This window comes from Lontra canadensis, unplaced genomic scaffold, assembly GCF_010015895.1.
Source record: "Lontra canadensis isolate GAN:19392208 unplaced genomic scaffold, GSC_riverotter_1.0 scaffold169, whole genome shotgun sequence".
In the NCBI taxonomy this organism is placed as follows: domain Eukaryota; kingdom Metazoa; phylum Chordata; class Mammalia; order Carnivora; family Mustelidae; genus Lontra; species Lontra canadensis.
The window spans coordinates 726,014-744,706 of NW_022631163.1; the positions used below are offsets into that span (position 1 = coordinate 726,014).

The window sequence follows — 18,693 nt, forward strand, 5'->3', positions numbered from 1 at the left end:
ATTGGGCCCAGGGACAAGCATCCATGGAAGCAACATGGGTTTATTCCTTGCATTGTGTTACACAGGAATGGGAACGAAGACCAGTGTGGTAGCCCAGATCCATCAACAGATACGGAACTCATTCCAGAAAAAGACTGGGGGAGACCTACAGGCCCCGGTCTCTCCAGGGACCCTCTCCGCTCAGGCCTCATGTAAGATGTGTCGGAGGCTCTGGGGAACCAGAGAGACCAGGATGGGCACAGCTAGGGTGCTGGGTTCCCAGGGTCAGAGGCTGAATCCCTGGAAGTTCAGGCTTTGGTCTCTTCTGGAACACAGGGGATCCGCAAGGAAGCTCAGTGGAGGGAGAGGGGGAGAAGGGAGGGAGGGATGGGTGGGTGAGTGGATTGATGGATGGATGGATGGATGATGAGGGGGACAGAGGGTTGGATGGGAGGGGCAAATTATCAGAGCTGGTCTACAGGAAGAGGTGGGGGTGTATCTGTTTGTGGGCATATTGGCATGTCTGCACATGAGCCCGTGTCTGCATGTGTCCGTGTGTCTATGGGCACTCCAACCTGCTTTTGTGTCCACACCTGACGACGTGTGTGTGTGTGTGTGTGTGGTCGGTCCATGTGCGTGCAGGAGCTGGCTACATCCGGACACCTGCTGGTCTGTGGGTGGCTTGGGCTGAGGACCTGTCCGTGTGTGTCTGGCTGTATCAATGTCCTGGCGTGTGTTGGTGATTTGTGTGTGTGTGTGTGTGTGTGTGTGTGTGTGTTGGTGATTTTAATCTGATTTTGTATCCATGTCACTGGTTCTCTGTGTCCAGGTTCATCTGCTGTATCTGTTGGAGTGTCTGTGTCACTGGGTGCCCATGTCCCAATGTCTCTGATTGTGTCTGTGTCTGCTTCATCTGTATCTGAGTGTGAGTGTGTGTGTGTGTGTGTGTGAGTGTGTGTGTGTTCTCCATCCGGGGCAGACCTGACTGTGGATCCGTGTCTGTGAGTCCAGGTAAGCTGTGTCCTGGTGAAGCTCTGTGTCTGTACCTGCCTGTGTCTATTTCTGCGCCTCCACGTCTCTGTTACCCAAAATCTGATTAGGTGTCCAGGTGTGTCTGTGGGTCCTGGTCTCCTTGTGTAGCCCGGTCCGTTGCTGTCCCAGCCTTGATGTCTGTCCGCTCCCGCAGGGGGCGCCCTTGCCCAGCAGCTGTTCCCTCCCTCCCTCGGGCTCCTGCCCCTGGGGGCACCCTAACTGAGCGGAGAGCGGTCCCAGACTGGGCAAAGGTGGCCCCACCAGGTCCCCGCCTTCCAGCACGGCCCCGCCCCCTGCCGCCCAAAGCGGGCTATAAGTTCACAGCTCTCTCAGCTGCGGCAGTGCTTGCCTTCAGTGGTCGCACTTGGAGGGTGCAGCCACCATTCGGAGGAGGAGTCACTGCCACCACCTGACTATGGCCGAGGGTGAGTATCAGGCTGCCACCACTCGGACGCCCCGCCCCTGGCCTTCCCTCCCTGGTCTCAGGGGTCCTGCCTGGGAAACACCTGGCCAGGGGCTGCTCAGCCCCTAAGTAGCCCAGTTTGGGAGCAGCAGGAAGGCTGGGCTGGGTAAGGAGTGCCTGGCTCCCAGTCCTGGCCCAGCTTGGGCCTTTTACTTTCCCCATCCCCAGGGCATGATCATTAACCCCTGCCTCCCTGGATCAGATGAGGCAATGGAACGTGAAGATGTGTTGTAAACTGTAATGTACTGGGCTAGTGGACCATTGTCACTTGTCCTCAGTCAGATAGTGGGGATGGGTCCCATGAGGCTGTGCAGAAGGGTCTGGCCTGGCCTCAGAACGCTTAGTTTTGGTTAGTCCCTGCCAGCTGGAGAGGCGTGCTCATTCTCCCTAGTGGTGCCTGGGAGACTGCTTGCGTCCGGGGCCAGAGAACAGGTTCCAGCACCCTTCGAGGGACTGGCTTGCTAGCAGACGGGTTCTCTAAGATCCCTCCAGCCCTCAGATTCTGAAACTCTGGTCTTGGGCCACTTGCTGACCCTTAGTTTCCCCTCCAGTAAAATGGACAGCCCTGCAGGTCTTGGTACCTCCATGGGGGCCAAGAGTAGTAGAGAAGGGATCTGACCAATTTCTTACCTGCTCCTCCCACTACACACGCGCGCACTCACACGTACACAGTGGCAGTGCTTCTGTCTCAGGGAAAGGATTTCTGCAATGGGGGATGTCAGTGCCCAAATGCGCTGTACACCTGTCCCGGTTAACTCTTGGGTCAAGTCCACTTGAAATGGCCTCGGCACACTGCAGCCCCTGGACAAAGGTGTGGGGAGAGGGAATGTGAAGAGGGAGGCGGGGCGCGTGGAAAAGGGAAGAGAGGGAAAAACCCGTGGACCTGCCTGACTCGCAGTGTGACCTCAGGCCACCTTAGTCCCTATCTGGGATCTGGCTCCCCAACATAGGGGCTCGAAAGGCTGGCTGTCATGGGTGACCTAGGTGGCTGCTTGTCTACAATGCATTTTCCCATCCTTGTCCCCAAGAGAGGCTCCGTGGGGCTAGGTTACCCTGGAGGTGCTGACTGTATGAGTCACCTGCCCTAGTGACTCGGTGGCTACTTCCTACAGGGGTCCCACTGGCCTGGAAGACTGTAGCTCCTTTCTCAGCACAGAAATCCTAGGATCCTAGAACTCAGTGTTTCTGCGCCTTTGGAGCTGGTCATGATTTCTGGCAATCCTTCTTCAGACCATAGCCCAAGAAGGCACCCCACCTGCCCCAACCCAGAAACTGACCATCTCACGATGTTTGCGGGGACGGGGGGAGGGGGGTGGTCTCTTAACCACTTAAGCTTTCTGGAATAGAAGTTTCCAAAAACAATGTTTCCTTACCTCAGCAGGCCAGCAGGAAGCTCTTTCTGGTGGCTCGGAGGTCTCTCCCGCTGTGACTGCAGAGGGGTTCAGCTTCCTCAGGCCTCCTCCCATGCTCAGAACAACACAGGAGTGGGAGGCAAAGGAAGGAAGGAGTGGGGGGATGGTGAGCAAACCCTGAGCTGTGAGTGAGGTGGTTTCCAGCGCAGGCTTCAGACTCCACAGCCCTGGATTCAAATCCCTACACTGGTGCTTGCCGTTGGACCTGGGACCACAGAATATTTCCTTGTGCACCGGGGAGCTGGTGATAGTATCCTTGTGGGTGGAGAGGCTATGAGCTTTAAGTAGAGATAAGCCATGTCAGGGTCCTCCCTCAGCAGTCACCAGGCACTGTGGGATCTTCCACGGCAAAAGTCAGGGGACCTGAGTCAATGTGTCCGTGGAAGTACCCATTTGCTGGATGACTTTGGGCAAATCCCTGCCCTTGGCCTCACTCAGTTGGACCACGTACTCTCCAAAGACCCCACAATGCTGAGAGTCTACCTTGCTCACTCTCCCCATGCTATGGTCTTCCTAATCGTGACCTTGAGCTTGCCAAGATTTATGAGGTTTGCACTTCCCTCAGACCTCCACCACCCCTGCCTCCGCCCCGGTCTTCAACTCCCTCCAAAACTATAAATAGAGCTTTCACATAACAGACTTCTGCCCTGGTCCAGGCCTTGGGGAAGGGGTGCCCAGCATTCTCTCCTAGTCCTCACAGGAGACTTCTGAGACTTCAGAGGAGGTCCAGAGAGGGAGAGAGACCTGCTCAGGATAACACAACAGGACCAAAATGGAAGTCCAGAAGACTCCAGACCCCCTGCATTTAAAAAAAAAAAAAAAAAAAAAAAGTTTTTATTATGGAGAATACTGAACGTACATCAAAGTAGAGAGAAGTTTAGAAGAGTTTTTAAAAAATAAGGATCCACATAGGCCGAAATGTCTCTTAAGTTTCTCTTAACTTATAGTTTCTCCCCTCAATGATTTTTTTTTCCTTTGCAATTTATTTGTTAAGGATCCTCCTCCTGTTGTTTCCCAGAGTGTGTGTTTCTGTCAATTGCATCCTGGTTCTCTGTTGAACATGTTCCTCAGTCCTCCATATTTCTTATAAATTGAAAATTGAAACTAAAAGGCCAAGCCTGTGTAAATAACCTACGCCAAATACTGCTCTCCCCCCCTTCATTTTTAACAAAAGGACCCTTTCATAAGGACAGAACAGCTTGCGTTGAAGAAAGAAGGTGATGGGCAAGGCACCAGGCTGAGGGGTTCGCAATGGTCCTGGGGACAGATGAGGAAGGTGACACCTGGAAAGGGGACTTGCCTGAAGTCACACTGCTGGAAGGTGGCAGAGATCTCCCCCACGTGCCACAGTGGGCATGACCTTGTGATTGAGAGTTGGGGAAATATGGCCCGGTTAGCCCCAGGGTGGCGGGGCGGGGTGGGGGTTTGGGAGGGGGTAGGACAGGTAGGCATTATTTAGAGAGGGCTGACTCCCAGATGACCCTGGGGGTCCCCACATCCAGGGAGCCCCGGGGTCACAGCCAGCTGAGGGAGGCCACCACGGCTCACACCCCTCCCACTGTCTCCATAGATCTGGTTCTGAAGAATTGTGACCTGGAGCTGGAGGTCAATGGCCGTGACCACCACACAGCTGACCTGTGCCGGGAGAAGCTGGTGGTACGGCGGGGCCAGCCCTTCTGGCTGACCCTGCACTTCGAGGGCCGAAGTTATGAGGCCAGCGTGGACAGCCTCACCTTCAGTGCGGTGACCGGTGAGTCCCTCCACCATCCCCTTGCCCTGACCTGTTTTGTGATTTCATGGCCCCCTGACAAAGGGGCATGGGGCTCCATTCCTTTTTGCTCCCTGAGGAGTTCTTAGCAGCCACTAGCTCCATTTTACAGATGAGGTAATTGAGGCCCAGAGTGTGGAGGGGGTAATGCCCCAGGCCACCCAGCCTCATAAACAAGTGGGCTGGACACCCGGGTTCCGAAAACCCATTATCACCAAGGAGTGGGGCTCAGCTTCCGACCACAATGGTCTATCAAGGTCCGGCCCGCTCTTCCCTACATCAAAACAGCTTTCAACTCTTATCAACAGCTACTTCCCCAAATCCACATAACCCAACCAGGCCTCTGGCTCTGGCCCACGTTGGGTATATCTGGGTGGTAGAGAGAACCTAGCAGGCTCCGTCTCTCTGAGAGGACAATTTTGTGTTCCCATAATTCCTTCTCCAGGCCTTGGTAGGTTGCCTCAGGCTTGGGGGCTGACAGACCTGGATTCTGGTACAGACTAAACTGCCCACCCGCTGTGTGACCTTGGACAAGTTGCTTAGCCTCTCTGTGCTTAAGTTTTATCCTGTGCAAAGTACTCACGGTGGAGGGTTGTTAGGGCAGAAGGGCCTGACATGGGAGATTGCCTTGTAGATGTTAGCAGCTGTCGCTGCACTTGCTCCGGGGCTGGGGTGGGGAAGGGGTGGTTCCAGCGATGGGTGAAGGGACAGTGAGGCCCCAGCCACCCTATCCCCGATGCCCAGTGCCCAGTCTTCTTGGTTTGCCATTCCTGAGAAAGGAGCTTTGAATGCCGAATCTCTGGATTGGGCTTTGGATGGGAACCACTCCCTTGAGGTCAGCTAGGGGCCGCCTGGCTGGGACTAGGCTGGAGGGTGAGAAAGGCCAGTTCTTTCTGAGACCTGCAAGGGCCGAGAGAGCAACAAACAGGCTCAGGCCTGTATTTACCTGGCAGCCCTTTGATAAGGCTTATCGCTGAGCCTGCAGACTGGCCACGGATATCCACCCCATGCCTTTCCTCCCTCTCCCTCCCCTTCTGGCAGGGATACACCCACTCTCCAGGGCTGGCCCCCCTCACAGACAGCCAGCAGCTTCAGGGCCCATTTTAACTGACCCGAGGAGCCTCCAGGAGCCTCTGATCTTTTCAGCCTCAGTTTCCCTCTCTATAAAGTGGAACGCTGTGGTGCATAACAGGATACCCTGAGAAGAGTCAGGCTTGGGATGATGAGAATCACAGCACCTACAGAGCACCTGCTGTATGCATGCTCGTCCTAAATCCTCCCATCTTGGAAGCATAAGGAGACCCCATTTTACGGATGAAAATACTGAGGCTCAGAAAGGTTGAGTTACCTGCCCAGGTTACATAGTGAGTTAGGGACAAAACAGGATTCAAACCCCGCCCCCAGCGTTGAAGTTTTCCTTGCTGCAAGCTGACAGCAGGCACATTGACCTACTTACCATGAGGGCCAGCCAGCCAGGCCTGTTTGTTCCTCTGTGAAATGGAATGGTCGAGGAGTTGCCAGTGGGAGCTACCTGTGACTTCCACCTTCTTTCGCTTCTTTCACTCTGAAGGCATTCCCTTTCTTCTTCTCCCTGCATCTAGGCAGCCTGCGGCTCGGTAGTTAGGCCCTAAATTAAGGGTTGGGTGACCAGCTGCTCTTCCACCCTAGCAACTCAACTCTGTTCTCCAGTCTCCACCGGCTTATCTCAGACGCAAGCCAGTCTGCCCTGATCACCTCCAGAGCCCCGGCGGGCAGTCTGGGAAGACATTCCCTCTCTGGAGGCAACACAGCTTCCATGTCTGAGTTACCAAGAACTCTCATGGAGTGGGGAAGCCTGAGGGACAATACCAGGAAGCTGGGTCTTTCACCTCAAAGCCTGGCTTGGATTAGCACCCAGCCTCGGGCCTGGCCTGGCCACCCTGCTCTGGTGCCAGAACATTCTAGCTTGTAATCAGCCTGTACTACCTCTTTAGGGAAACTGAGGCCCAGATAGGGGAGAGCACTGGCGAAGGTAGCTCAGTGAGCAGAGTGTGTGGCCTGACCCTGTATAGACCGAGATGCTGTGTATTTTGCCCAGAAGGTTGGAGACCTGGCAGGCTCTGTTATGGGGAACAGACCACAAGAGACAAACATCGAGACTGAGGTCAGTATAAAGAACCTTCATGAGGCTGATAGAGGGCTTTCCTCCAGAAGGTTTCCCTCATCCACTCCCCCAACCCCACACCAACCGTGGTCTAGGAGAGTCCCCAGGACTCCTGAATTTCCAGGTCATTTAGGCCCAGGGGGGTCCCTGAAACATCTCTGGGCGCACAAACAGCACCACGTGGAGCGGCAGCCAGTGCATTTTCCGAGCTGGCTTATGTGAGCTTATGTGAGCCGTGGTGGGGCAGCCTGTCCTCATGCCCCCTGCCCAGGGCCCCTTGGAAGAAAGGTGTGTGTGTGTGTGTGTGTGTGTGTGTGCGTGTGCATGGCTGCCCCAGGATAGAGAGAAGGGGGAATGTGTTTCCTGACCTGTCCTTGAGGGTCAGGAATGACAGTGGCCGTGGGACCCAGCCCGGGCTGTTACCAGGGTGACCAGATCATTGATTCTCCAAACAGGGACATTTCTGAGAATGAAGGAACACCATTAAGAATTAAGCTGGGGCCACGTCTGTAAACAGGGACTGTCCCAGGCAGACTAGGCCATGTGGTCCCCCTGACTTGGTCCCTTTCAGACTCAGTTTCCCTCTCTGTAAAGTGATTCAGCTGAACAAGGTAATCTCTGCATTTCACTCCAGTCCCCCAAATCTGTGGTTTGGCTTGCAGATTCTGACTTTTAATGGTCCTTTTTGGTGACGCAGAGGAACGCTCGCGTATCCTGTGTAATTACTGTTTTAGTCACTATTTGGAATGCTTCCTACGAAGTCTCTGAACTGCGTTAGGACATGGGAGTGATGGTAACAAAAAACAGTCGTTTACTGAGCACTTACTTTGTGCCAGACACTGTGCAATGTACCTCCACTTTTTTAAACTTTATAGTGACCTTATAAAGAGGTATTTGTAACTGCCTGTAATTGACCCTATTTTATAGATGAGCAAATCGAGGCACAGAGAAGCTAAGTAGCTTGTCCAAGGTCACAGAGCCAGTTTGAGACCTAGAATCAGACCTTCCCAGGCATGTGGTCTAAGCCTGTTTTCTTCTTTGATGAAGAAAATTGCCGATCAGAGAGGCCTGTTGACTTAGTCCGGGTCACACAGTGCTCAGAGCCTGGGCAGGAGAACCAGACCCCGGCGGCCTCCCGGGGACCCAGTGAGGCCCCACTGCTCGGGAGCATTTAAAGGCTTACAGCCAACTCCTGGCACCCAGACAGGGCCCCGGAGGCCTGTGTCATGCCTGTTAGCTCATGGTTATATTTGGGCCCGGGCATGGGTGGGGCTGGAGGGTTGGGAGGAAGGCCGGAGTGCGGAGAGGGAACCCCTCAGGGAATAGGCCCCCATATTGTCCGCAGCAGGTGGGCCGGGCTACACGGAGAGAGATGGAAGAATAAATATAAACTTTTCTGGGCATCTGCCCAACTAGGCAGAGAAGGTTCTGTTTCTCCTCTCGGCCACCCAAGTCCAGAAAGGATGACCAGCCCCTCCTCGCCCTCCCATGACTCAGACCTGCCTGCAGAGGCAGGGCCTTCCTCAAGCAGCCAAGCTTGAGGCCGGCCCCCTCTCTCACCGAGCCTTCAAGACCCCTAGAAGGAAGCACGGGAATGAGAGGCGCCGTGGAGGACAGCCCAGAGCCTAGAGACCTAGGCTCGGACGCTAACTCTGCCCCAGACCCCTGGTGCTATCCTTGGGAGACCCTTCTTTCTCTGAGCCTCAGTTTTCCTACCTGTACAAGGGGTCTCAGGGGAAGCAGGAAGTGCCAAGGCTGTGGGCTGGGAAGGGGACGGTGATGACGCCTGCTTGGAGCTGCCTATGGAGACACAGAGGTCAAAAGTTGGAGGGAGCTGGCGGGAGACAAACACCTAAAGGCTGGACGGGCCAACACCCCACAGCAAGGGGCCTCTCAGATGGGCTTCCGCGGGGACATCGGAGGACCGAGGTCCTATCCTGCTCAGAGTCTGAGCTGCTTCTTCTGAAAGGGAAAGCTGCTTCCTAGCAGGGAAAGCATTCAGGTGGGAAAGGGGATGGTCCCAAAGGATTCCTGTTTGTGCTACGGGTGGACACGTGGAGCCCAGAGAGGGGGAGGGTCTTGTGCACAGTCATGGCCGCCCAGGCAGCCTGACTGAGACCCTGTCCCGGGTGGAGCTGTCCCCTCTCCCAGGAGAAATCCGTCTGGTGCCTGTGGCTCTTTCCAAATTCTCGCAAAAGCACCCCGCCAGGCTGGGGTCCGATCCTCACTTTTGTAGAGGAGGAAACCAAGTCGTAGGGAGATGACCTCTTGCCAAGGTTTCCTCAACAGTCAGCAGCGGTCAGCAGTGGAACCAGGCCTCCAACCCCGGCCCACGGGACACCCCCTGGCCTGCGCCCGGCCCCTCTGCCCACATCTGGCTCACGGCCACGGCCTTTTCCCCATCAGGCCCAGCCCCCAGCGAGGAGGCCGGGACCAAGGCCCGCTTCCCGCTGTCCAGTGCCGCGGACGAGGGCACCTGGACGGCCGTGGTGATGGACCAGCAGGACGGCGTCCTCTCGCTGCAGCTCAGCACCCCGGCGAACGCCCCTGTTGGCCTGTACCGCCTCACCCTGGAGGCCTCCACCGGCTACCAGGGCTCCAGCTTCGTGCTGGGCCACTTCACTCTGCTTTTCAACACCTGGTGCCCAGGTGAGCCGTGCTCTCGGTGGAGGGGGGGACGCGGGGAGCTGGGCAGGGCTGGACCACCCATGGGCGCCACGCACAGTGGTGAGGGGGGATGGGGCCGAAGATGGAGGGAAGGCCTCTGGGCGGCGCCCGTGCTCCCGCCTCACAGGAACCTGGTGGTGTCCTGTTGCCCACCCCCCGCATGTCATACAGGAAGAGACGGGCACTTGGAAGCAAAATGCCTTGCCCGAGGCCACACAGCTGCCAAGCGACCTCACCCGGCATCTGAGGCGCATGTATTCCCCGAGCCCCATGACCTGGGCGTGCAGGTGTCTGGGGTTCACAGTCCCAGTCAAGAATGGGGTGCCCAGGGGATGCCCGGGGCCACGGCTCCACGCCTGGTTCTGGTTCCTGGGGCTCTGTTTGAAATTTCACCAGACCGACTTGGGGAGGGGAAACTGAGGGAGACAGAGGCGGAGGTGGAGGGGGGCCGGAAGCGGTGGGCAGGAGCAGTTTGGTGACCTACGTGCCTCCTCAATGCTTCATCTCAACAATCCCAACTGGGAGACTGTCAGTGTCCCCACAGGGCTCGGAGAGGTCTAGTGGCTTCTGGAAGTTCCTCAGTAAGTGGACAATGCTGACAAAACTAGCAGGCTGGCTCAAGGAGGAAGGGGGTGGCAGCCCCGGCCTCAGTTTCCCTCTCGGACTAACAGTGCAGTCAGAACTGTCTCCTTCTTGCTCCTGCATAGTGAGACAGAGAGACAAGCCTTGTGGGTGGGCTCCAGCCTAGGAATGGGGTGTCCTTCCTCAGAGCTGGCACCCAGCCACAAGTTCTGGCCTCTCCAGCTCCAGACAACCAACTCCTTACTGGGACGCTGCTTTATATTTTTCTTCTCTATTTTGGGGCATTTTATAACATAGTTGAGAGGATTTTTTATTTTCTCTTTTATATATTTTGGCTTGTATTTTTACTTATCGCAGTAAGACATGAGGATGTCCTCTTCCTATAAGCTTTAAGCACTGTAGGGAAACAGCTCCCACTTTGACTCTCCTTGGGGAGCGGGATTATTAGCTGTCTTGGGGGACTCATCTCCTTAGATTCCGGTGTATATGTCTGGAGACACTGCTACCTTAATGGGTTTCTGCGTCCCTCTTAAACACAAAAGGATCCCACAGTACACATCAGCCTACGACTTATTTAACGTTTCCACTCCACCGCACATCCTGACGACCTCTCCACGTCGGTGTGCATACACATCTTTTTTTTTTTTTTTAAAGATTTTATTTATTTCTTTATTTGAGAAAGAGGGAGAGAACACAAGCCGGGGGGGCGGTGTGGCAGAGGGGGAGCCAGAGGGAGAAGCAGGCTCCCCGATGAGCAGGGAGCACGATGCGGGGCTCTATCTCAGGACCCTAGGATCATGACCCGAGCCCAAAGTAGATGCTTAACCAAGCCAACCAGGCGCCCCAGCTTTTTCTTTTTAAGAGCTCAGAGTGCCCTGTATCTAGCCAATGTGGATCCTTCATTGATCTGGCCCTCTACCCCGGGGAAATGAGGTCGTCCCCAGGGCATCCTTACAGGAAGGGTATCTATGAAGCACCCTTGTTCACACGACCTGGGGCCACATGGAATGGTTTCTCGGGACAGAAGCGGCCTTGCCAGACCCCACTGTAGACTTGTTTGGATTTTGTCAATCTACAGAGCTTACGGCTAGTAGGCCACCTGGCCCAGGGAGGAGGAAGAGGCCAGTGTCCCCTGCTGCTCACCAACATGGCAGGGTTTCAGAGCTCAGGGAACAGGGAATGAGGTTCTGGGGATGTCCCCTTCCTCTGGCCTTTCCTCCAGCCCTGTTCCATCCCTGCCCTGTGGGTTGGGGTGGCTGTCAGCCAAACAGCACAGTGACTAAAGTGACCCACATCCCAGGGTGGGAACCTGGAGCGGGGCGGAGGAGCTGGAGATGCAGAGGCAGGAAGTTGGGTTCTGTGGGGGTGGGGCTGCTGGGTGGGAACACTGCTGTCCCTCTGGGACCTGCCCCTGAAACCAGAGCCTTCCACCCCTAGCTCAGTGAGGACAGGAGGATAGGAGGGAGCGAGCATGAAGTATGGGCGGGACCTCTTGTCCCCAAGGCGGCCACCTTGACCAGCAGAGCTCGGGGGAGGGCACAGTCTCTGCCACCTGGGTCAGGGTGGGGACAACACTCTCACCCCAATGACAAAACACTGTGGGTTTTTCTTTCTCTTTTATTCTTTCTCCTGCACCATCAGCTGACTATAGTTCATTTGCTGGAAGGCTGATTTTTATCTGTGGGGGTGGGTAGCCACAGTGCAAGTTCTAGAAGGCGAAAGATGCTCGGCCAGTTCCACATTTACTTTGCTCTGTGCCATAAGAGGGGGCCCGCAGATGGGCCTGATGGAGTCTGGAGGCGCAAGGGCCCTGAGCAGCTGTGTTCCAGGCCAGTGCCACTGTATTTTTAGGGACCCATAAAAATATTTTAATTTCTTTTAAAATCAGAAGAAAAAAAAGAAAGTTTAGGTCAGAGAATATGTTTTAATATGTAATATTAATATATTTGTCATCATACCAGTGCAGTCATAAAATTTATTATTATTATTATTATTATTATTACTGTTATTATTATTTTTTTTTACAGAAGAAGGGGCCCACTGAAGTAAAAATGCCTAAGGCCCACCAAAATCACAAAGTGGCTCTGAATTTCCTCTTTCCAGCCTCAGTTTCTTCACCTATGAAGTGGGGGATGGTAAAGGCCAGCTTGATCTTTGACCTTCTGCCATCTGACCCTGCTGGTCCCAATCCTCTTTTCTGTGGTTGCCAGCCATGGGGAGCTAAGTGCCATCCCAGCAGTTGTCCCTGTCCTGTCTCTGGTCCTCTGCTTAGGAAGTCATTCTGCCAGACTCCGAGTATCTAAATCTTAGTCATTTCTCAAGGTAGCAATCACAAGCCACCGCCTCTAGAGTGCCCTCCCTGACCACCTCCCCCCCCCACTGGACAGGACCCCACTTCCCCTGAGCCCCAGTGACCCTAGTAGTCTTTCTCTCTACCTTGAATCGAGCTCCTTCTCACACTGGCTCAGGGCTTAGCTTGCAAAGCCCCTTTGCAAGTCTGCATCCCATGTCACGCTCAGGGAAGACAGAGAGGGGGACAAAGAAGGAGACGTGATCTCCCCAAGGTCATACAACAAGTGAGGTTCAACTAGGAGATTCCTGACTCCTGTGCTCCTCTATCTCTTGGGTGGGCATCAGTTTTCCTACCTGTAAAATGGTCTTTCAAGGTCCCTTTCTCATCGCACTCTTGCAGAAATTAAATGTAACACTGGTAACACTAGCCAAGAACACCTCATCTCATGGGTATGGGATTATTAATGAATGATTAGCTTTTCTGATTCAAAGATAGAAGGACCTCTGAGACTCTGACCTGGCCCTGGGTCTTGGCCCCCTGGCTGCCGTGTCTTTGGGGACCCTGCAACCTGCCAGACCCAGAGCTGAGGTCTCCTCCTTCCCGCCCCCAGCGGATGCTGTGTACCTGGACTCAGAGGAGGAGCGGGAGGAGTATGTGCTCACCCAGCAAGGCTTCATCTACCAGGGCTCGGTCAAGTGCATCAAAAGCATACCTTGGAACTTTGGGCAGGTAGGGCCACATCCTGTCCTTCCCAACTGCTGCAGGCCCACTGGTTATGGGGCCTTGGGTCTGAGGAGGTCAAAGCTGCAGATATGTGTGCTGGTCTCTGAGCTGGCCTCCCCATGCTGTCAGGGATTCAAGGGCCCTGAGTGGCTGGAGGATCAGGGGAGGGGTCCAGGCCAAGCCTGACTTCCTACAGCAAAGGGTTACCCTACCCACTGTGGGAACAGCAGCCCCAGATTCAAAGTGGAACAAGAATCAGGAGAGCCTTTGGGAATTGTGGGGCTGGCAGGTGCTCCAGGAGGGAGAAAGGGAATATTCCAGGCCATATACCAAAATGATAGAAATGCTATTATGTGTGCTGAGAGGAGGTTTTATACTATTACCTAGATCAGTGGCTTTCAAACTTGAATGTATCTATAATCACCAGAAATGTGTGTTAAAATGCAGATCAGGGAGTCCCGCCCCTAGTTTCTGGCTTAGTAGGTCTGGGTGTGGGCTGAGAATTTGCATTTTGACAAGTTCCCAGGCAATGCTGATGCTGCTGATCAGTGGTTATAGTTTGCGAACCACTACCTGTATCAGTTAGCTACTGCTGAATAACAAACAAGCCCAAAATGTACAGGCTTGAAACAACACCTGTTTATTATTACTTACAAATCTATGGGTCAGCTGGGGCGTGGCTGCCTAGCCTGGGCTTGGCTGACCTCTGCCAGATGGCACATCTCTGTTCCATGTGGTTCCTTGTCCCCCAGCAAGTCAGCCCAGGCTGGTCGTTCGAAGTAGGGCTCTTATTTCCTCTGCCATCCAGCCTCCCATGACAATTCTTGAGACAGTGCTGAGAAAACTAATAAATCAAGAGTCGTCACGCTTCTTCCTGGCCCTGGTGTGTTGGGGGGTATTGGCCTTTTGGGTCAAGGTTCACCATGAGACTTTTTCCCAACAGCCCCTGGGGTAGGATTTCCATATGCAGGCCCCCAGAGTCCTGCCCTGGGACCACAGGGAAGTCTTCCCTGTGTGGTATGGGGCTCTTGCCTCACTTTCCCCATCTGAGTACTGGGGATACTAATTGCAAGAATATCTGCCCAAGAACCTATCGCCCGCTCTGGGATGTACATGAAATGGTGGTGTGTGGGGGAGGGGTACAAAAAAATACATCATAAAGTCAATTGGCTCTTATTTCCCAGTGATCTGTATTCCCCCCTGAGAAACAGAACAAAGCCAAGTCCTTCCTTTCATTCCCCGAGTTCCTGTTCTGTGTCCAGGCTTGTGCTGAGCCATTGAATGCAGCCCTCGTGAATCTTCAAGAATCTTCAGGAAGCCATCACAATCCAGAGTGATAAGACTGAGAGGAAGGAAGTGAATAACTGTGGATGGGAATCAGGGCGATTCCTGTCGTAGGCAAGATCTGAGCTGGGCAATGGAGGAGGTGGAAACATGGTATACAAGGCAGAAGGAACTGTCTGAGCAAAAGCTCAGAGGTGGGAGTTTATGTTGTGCTTAAGAAGAATTCTGTAGCTCAGGGAGTGCTTTATGTCTGAAGGAGTCCCAAGAGATGAAGTGGGAGAAGTCACCAATGTCCGGGTTGTGAATGTCAGGCATATGGCAATAGAGAGCCACAAAATGGCTCAAAGCCGTTGAAGCCTGGTTTGGGACAAGACGGCAGAGGTGAGTAACAGGTCACTGTTACTGGTCAGAGTGGTCAGAGACGTAGTCCAGTGTAATGGGACAAGGAGGGAGGGCCCTACTTTTGATAATGGTAACATTTGAGTTGCAAGGATAAGAAGGTGTGAGCCACACAGAGAGTGGCAGGAAGAGCATTCCAAGCAAAGGAAACAGTAAGTACAAAGGCCCTGGGGCAATGAGTGGTGATAATGAGGTCAGAGATGGGGTGAAACACAGATTGTGAAGGGCCTTCCTTGCAGGTCACAGGGAAAAGTCTAGATTTTATTCTAGGTGCAGTGGAAACAGAGGAGATAATTTACCTCCGTTCCAATCAGAATAGTGTATTGGGGTGGAAGGGGTTGGGGGGTAGAGAGGATTCTCATCAGCTATGCAGGATGAGTCAGGCCTTAGGGGAAATGAGATATTTGGCACAGCAGAGATGGGAAAGGGGCAGTGGCAGGGCCTGAGGTGACTCTGAGGAGAGGGAAGCCCTGGGGACACTGTGGTTTATACTCCATGTTCCCAGGACTCCCTCACCCCCCAGCTAGGCCCTGAATGCAGGCACATCCCTTCCTCTTTCTCACAAACTCAGTCATTGTTGTCCCCCCTCCTCCACCCCATCCTGGGCCAGGAAGATCTGGCATCACAGAGATGGGGCAGATCCAGCCCAGACTTCCCTAATGTGTGAGATGAAACAGGACCTATAGCTGCAGGACTGCAAGGCAGGCTTCCTGGAGGAGGTGGCTTCTCATTTCCTGCATCTTTCTCTTGTTTTTCCCAACACAGTTTGAAGATGGGATCCTGGACATTTGCTTGACGCTCCTGGACATGAACCCCAAGTTCCTGAAGGATGCCTGCCGTGACTGCTCCCGCCGGAGCAGTCCTGTCTACATGGGCCGGGTGGTGAGTGCCATGGTGAGTGAGGGGCTGCGCCCCACCACAGGGTCGGGGCCCATTGTGGGTCCTAGTAGGGCCTCCCACCTTCCCATGATGATGGAGGCCACACTCCACACTGGGTTTGGTTGGGGGGACCCAGGAGATGGGGAAGTCTCAGCTGAGAGAGCTTGTATTTGGAAAGACAAGATTTACACAAATAGAGGTAATGTCATGTGGTCCCTAAAAGCAATTCATCTATTAATTCACTCATTCAGCAAATATTTATTAGGTGTCACCTGTGTCCTAGGCACTGGAGAAACAGGTAGGCGTAAGGCATGTATGGTCTCTAACTTCATAGAGCTTATATTCTCATGGGTGGGTGGGTGGGAGGAAACAGACATTGACAGAAACACTGCGGGAATGTGTCATAATCAGAAATGATGATGCAGGGCGCCTGGGTGGCTCAGTGGGTTGAGCCGCTGCCTTCGGCTCAGGTCATGGTCTTAGGTCCTGGGATCGAGTCCCGCATCGGGCTCTTTGCTCAGCAGGGAGCCTGTTTCCCTCTCTCTCTCTCTCTCTCTCTGCCTACCTCTCCATCCACTTGTGATCTCTCTCTGTCAAATAAATAAATAAAATCTTAAAAAAAAAAAAAAAGAAAAGAAAAGAAATGATGATGCAGGCACCGAAGGAAGCCAGAGGTGTGAGAGTGTCTAATTGCAGAGTCCAGCTTCAGGGAGAGGCTGGGGGTGGGGGGCGGGGACCTCCGTAATTGATGATCCCTAAGCTGATATAGTAAGTGGGAGAAGAGTATTCCAGGGAGAGGGCACAGTATGTACAAAGGCCCTGAGGCGGGAACAACTTTGGCAGGTTCAAGGAGCAGAAAGGAGGCTGGTGGGCTGGGGTGGAGTGAGCGGGGAGGAGTGGGGTGCAGGAGGTGGGCAGAGGTGAGACCATGCAGGCCTCATGGGCCACAGTCAGGAGGCTCGATTTTATTCTCAAGGCAATGGGAGGGTGAGGGAAACGACTCAATCCAGGCAGGGGCCGGAGGGGGTCTTCATAAAACTCAGATCACATCTTGTCACCCTCCTGCCACCCCATGGACAAATTCACACCACCAGTATCACCTTCATGACCTTGACCCCTCGCCACCTCCTCCCTTCTTCTCCTTCTCTCTCCCACATGTCGGGCTCCAGCCCCAACCATCTCCCACATACCAGCCCGTCACACCTTGGTATCTTTGCATGGGCTGTTCCCTCTCCTAAATTCCTTTCCCTGCCTTTCACCACGTACTGAACTCACAGCACTTGCTCCCCAGGCTCGGTCCCTCTGATGCCCTGCTGGTTGTAGGTCAACTGCAATGATGACCAGGGTGTGCTGCTGGGACGCTGGGACAACGATTACAAGGATGGTGTCAGCCCCATGTTCTGGATTGGCAGTGTGGACATCCTGCGGCGCTGGAAGACCTCGGGCTGCCAGCGTGTCAAGTACGGCCAGTGCTGGGTCTTCGCTGCTGTGGCCTGCACAGGTGAGTGGCATCCTGGGCAAGGGTGGTGGTGGCGGCGGGGGGGTGGGGGTGGCTGGAATCTGCTCACAGCCTCCCTGAGCTCTGGGGGAGTGCAGAGAGAGCTCTCAAGTGGGAATCAGGAGACCCCAGTTCTGGTCCTGTCTCTGCCTCCGACACCACCAACATACTGTGAGGCCTGGAGTCGGCAGCTGCCCCTCTCTGGCCCTTTTTCCAACAACTATCCTGCAGGTGGTTATTAGGATCAAGGGATGTCATGTGGGAGGCAGCCTGGGCTCAGAGTTGAGAAGATGGGCTTTGGGGCCAGACACCCCTGAATTTAAAATCCCCGGTAACATTTACCTGCTCTGTGACCTTGAGCAGATGACTTCCTTCTGAACCTCAGTTTCCTCGTCTGTAAAATGGGGGCAAGAGGACCTTCATCCTGGGGTGGGTTGGTAGAAAACTGCTCAGCACAGAATTGAGCCCAGTGCAGCTCTCAGTAAATATTAGCTCTTACTAATTTAATAGTAACAGTCATATCAATGTCAAGAAAGGGAAAGCACTTTCTGAAATACAGATTAGGCAAGAGAAAGCAATTTAAAACTAAATGGAAAATAAATCTTTAAAAAAAATCTTAAAAATTCGAGCCCAGAAAATGGCGAAAATTATTCTGGGCTGGGGATGGCACGTATGAGAATGGGTCAGTATCCTGTACCAGTTAAAAACACAGACTCCAGAGTCAAGGCCCGATTCCCAGTCCCAGCTCTGCTCCTTACCACTGTGTCCCAGGTAATCACTGAGCCTCTCTGAGGCTCAGCTCTGTTACGGGGAACCGGACCTAAGAACAGTGCCTTTACCCTGGGGCGGTTGTGAGGATAACTATGAAGGGCTGGAAATGATTTCAGATGCATAACAGCGAATACTTACCTCCTGCTGCTAGATTATTCTTATTAAGATGACTACCACTGCTATTATCATTTATTTATTTATTTATTTATTAAAGATTTTATTTATTTTTTTGACAGACAAAGATCACAAGTAGGCAGAGAGGCAGGCAGAGAGAGAGGGGGAAACAGACTCCCCGCTAAGCAGAGATCCCGATGCAGGGCTCGATCCCAGGACCCTGAGATCATGACCCGAGCTGAAGGCAGAGGCTTTAGCCCACTGAGCCACCCAGGCGCCCCTGCTATTATCATTTATTAGGCTTGGGAAATCTAAGAGTCTGGTCCTGAATCGCAGCTTCTCTGACTCCGGGGACCAGGACCCAGGCCTAGGGGAGGGGCCTCCGGGCATCCCGGAGCTGTCTTCTACCCCAGCAGTCTGGGTAGGGGTGGTGCCGCCTGGGCTCCCCACAGAGCTGTCTCTGCTCCCACTTCCCCATGGCCCAACCACCCATGCCTGCCTGCTTCTGGGACCTGAGCATTCCCTTTTCTTGGGCAAACTCCCTGTCCCAGACCTTCCTCTGAGGGGCCTTAAATGCCTCCTGAGAACCCCACGTGTTTTCTGGAGACCCACCACCATCTGTGGCCTGGGTCCCTGAGCTCACCTGCAGGCACCTCCCTCCCCCGGGGCTGTGACCTCCAGAGGTC

The 18,693-nt window shown here is 53.9% G+C and overlaps 1 protein-coding gene across 1 annotated transcript in view; it reads left to right on the forward strand.

Moving 5' to 3' along the window:
• The first annotated feature begins 1,336 nt into the window (after nt 1–1,336).
• The window catches only part of TGM2 (transglutaminase 2), a 32,897-nt gene continuing 15,540 nt past the window's right edge, over nt 1,337–18,693 (forward strand). Inside the window, exons 1-6 of the mRNA XM_032845739.1 lie at nt 1,337–1,436; nt 4,457–4,636; nt 9,204–9,446; nt 12,950–13,068; nt 15,511–15,639; nt 16,948–17,125. Of these exons, the coding sequence (XP_032701630.1) occupies nt 1,427–1,436; nt 4,457–4,636; nt 9,204–9,446; nt 12,950–13,068; nt 15,511–15,639; nt 16,948–17,125 (859 nt within the window). The 5' untranslated portion in view covers nt 1,337–1,426. The remainder of the gene's footprint in view (nt 1,437–4,456; nt 4,637–9,203; nt 9,447–12,949; nt 13,069–15,510; nt 15,640–16,947; nt 17,126–18,693) is intronic.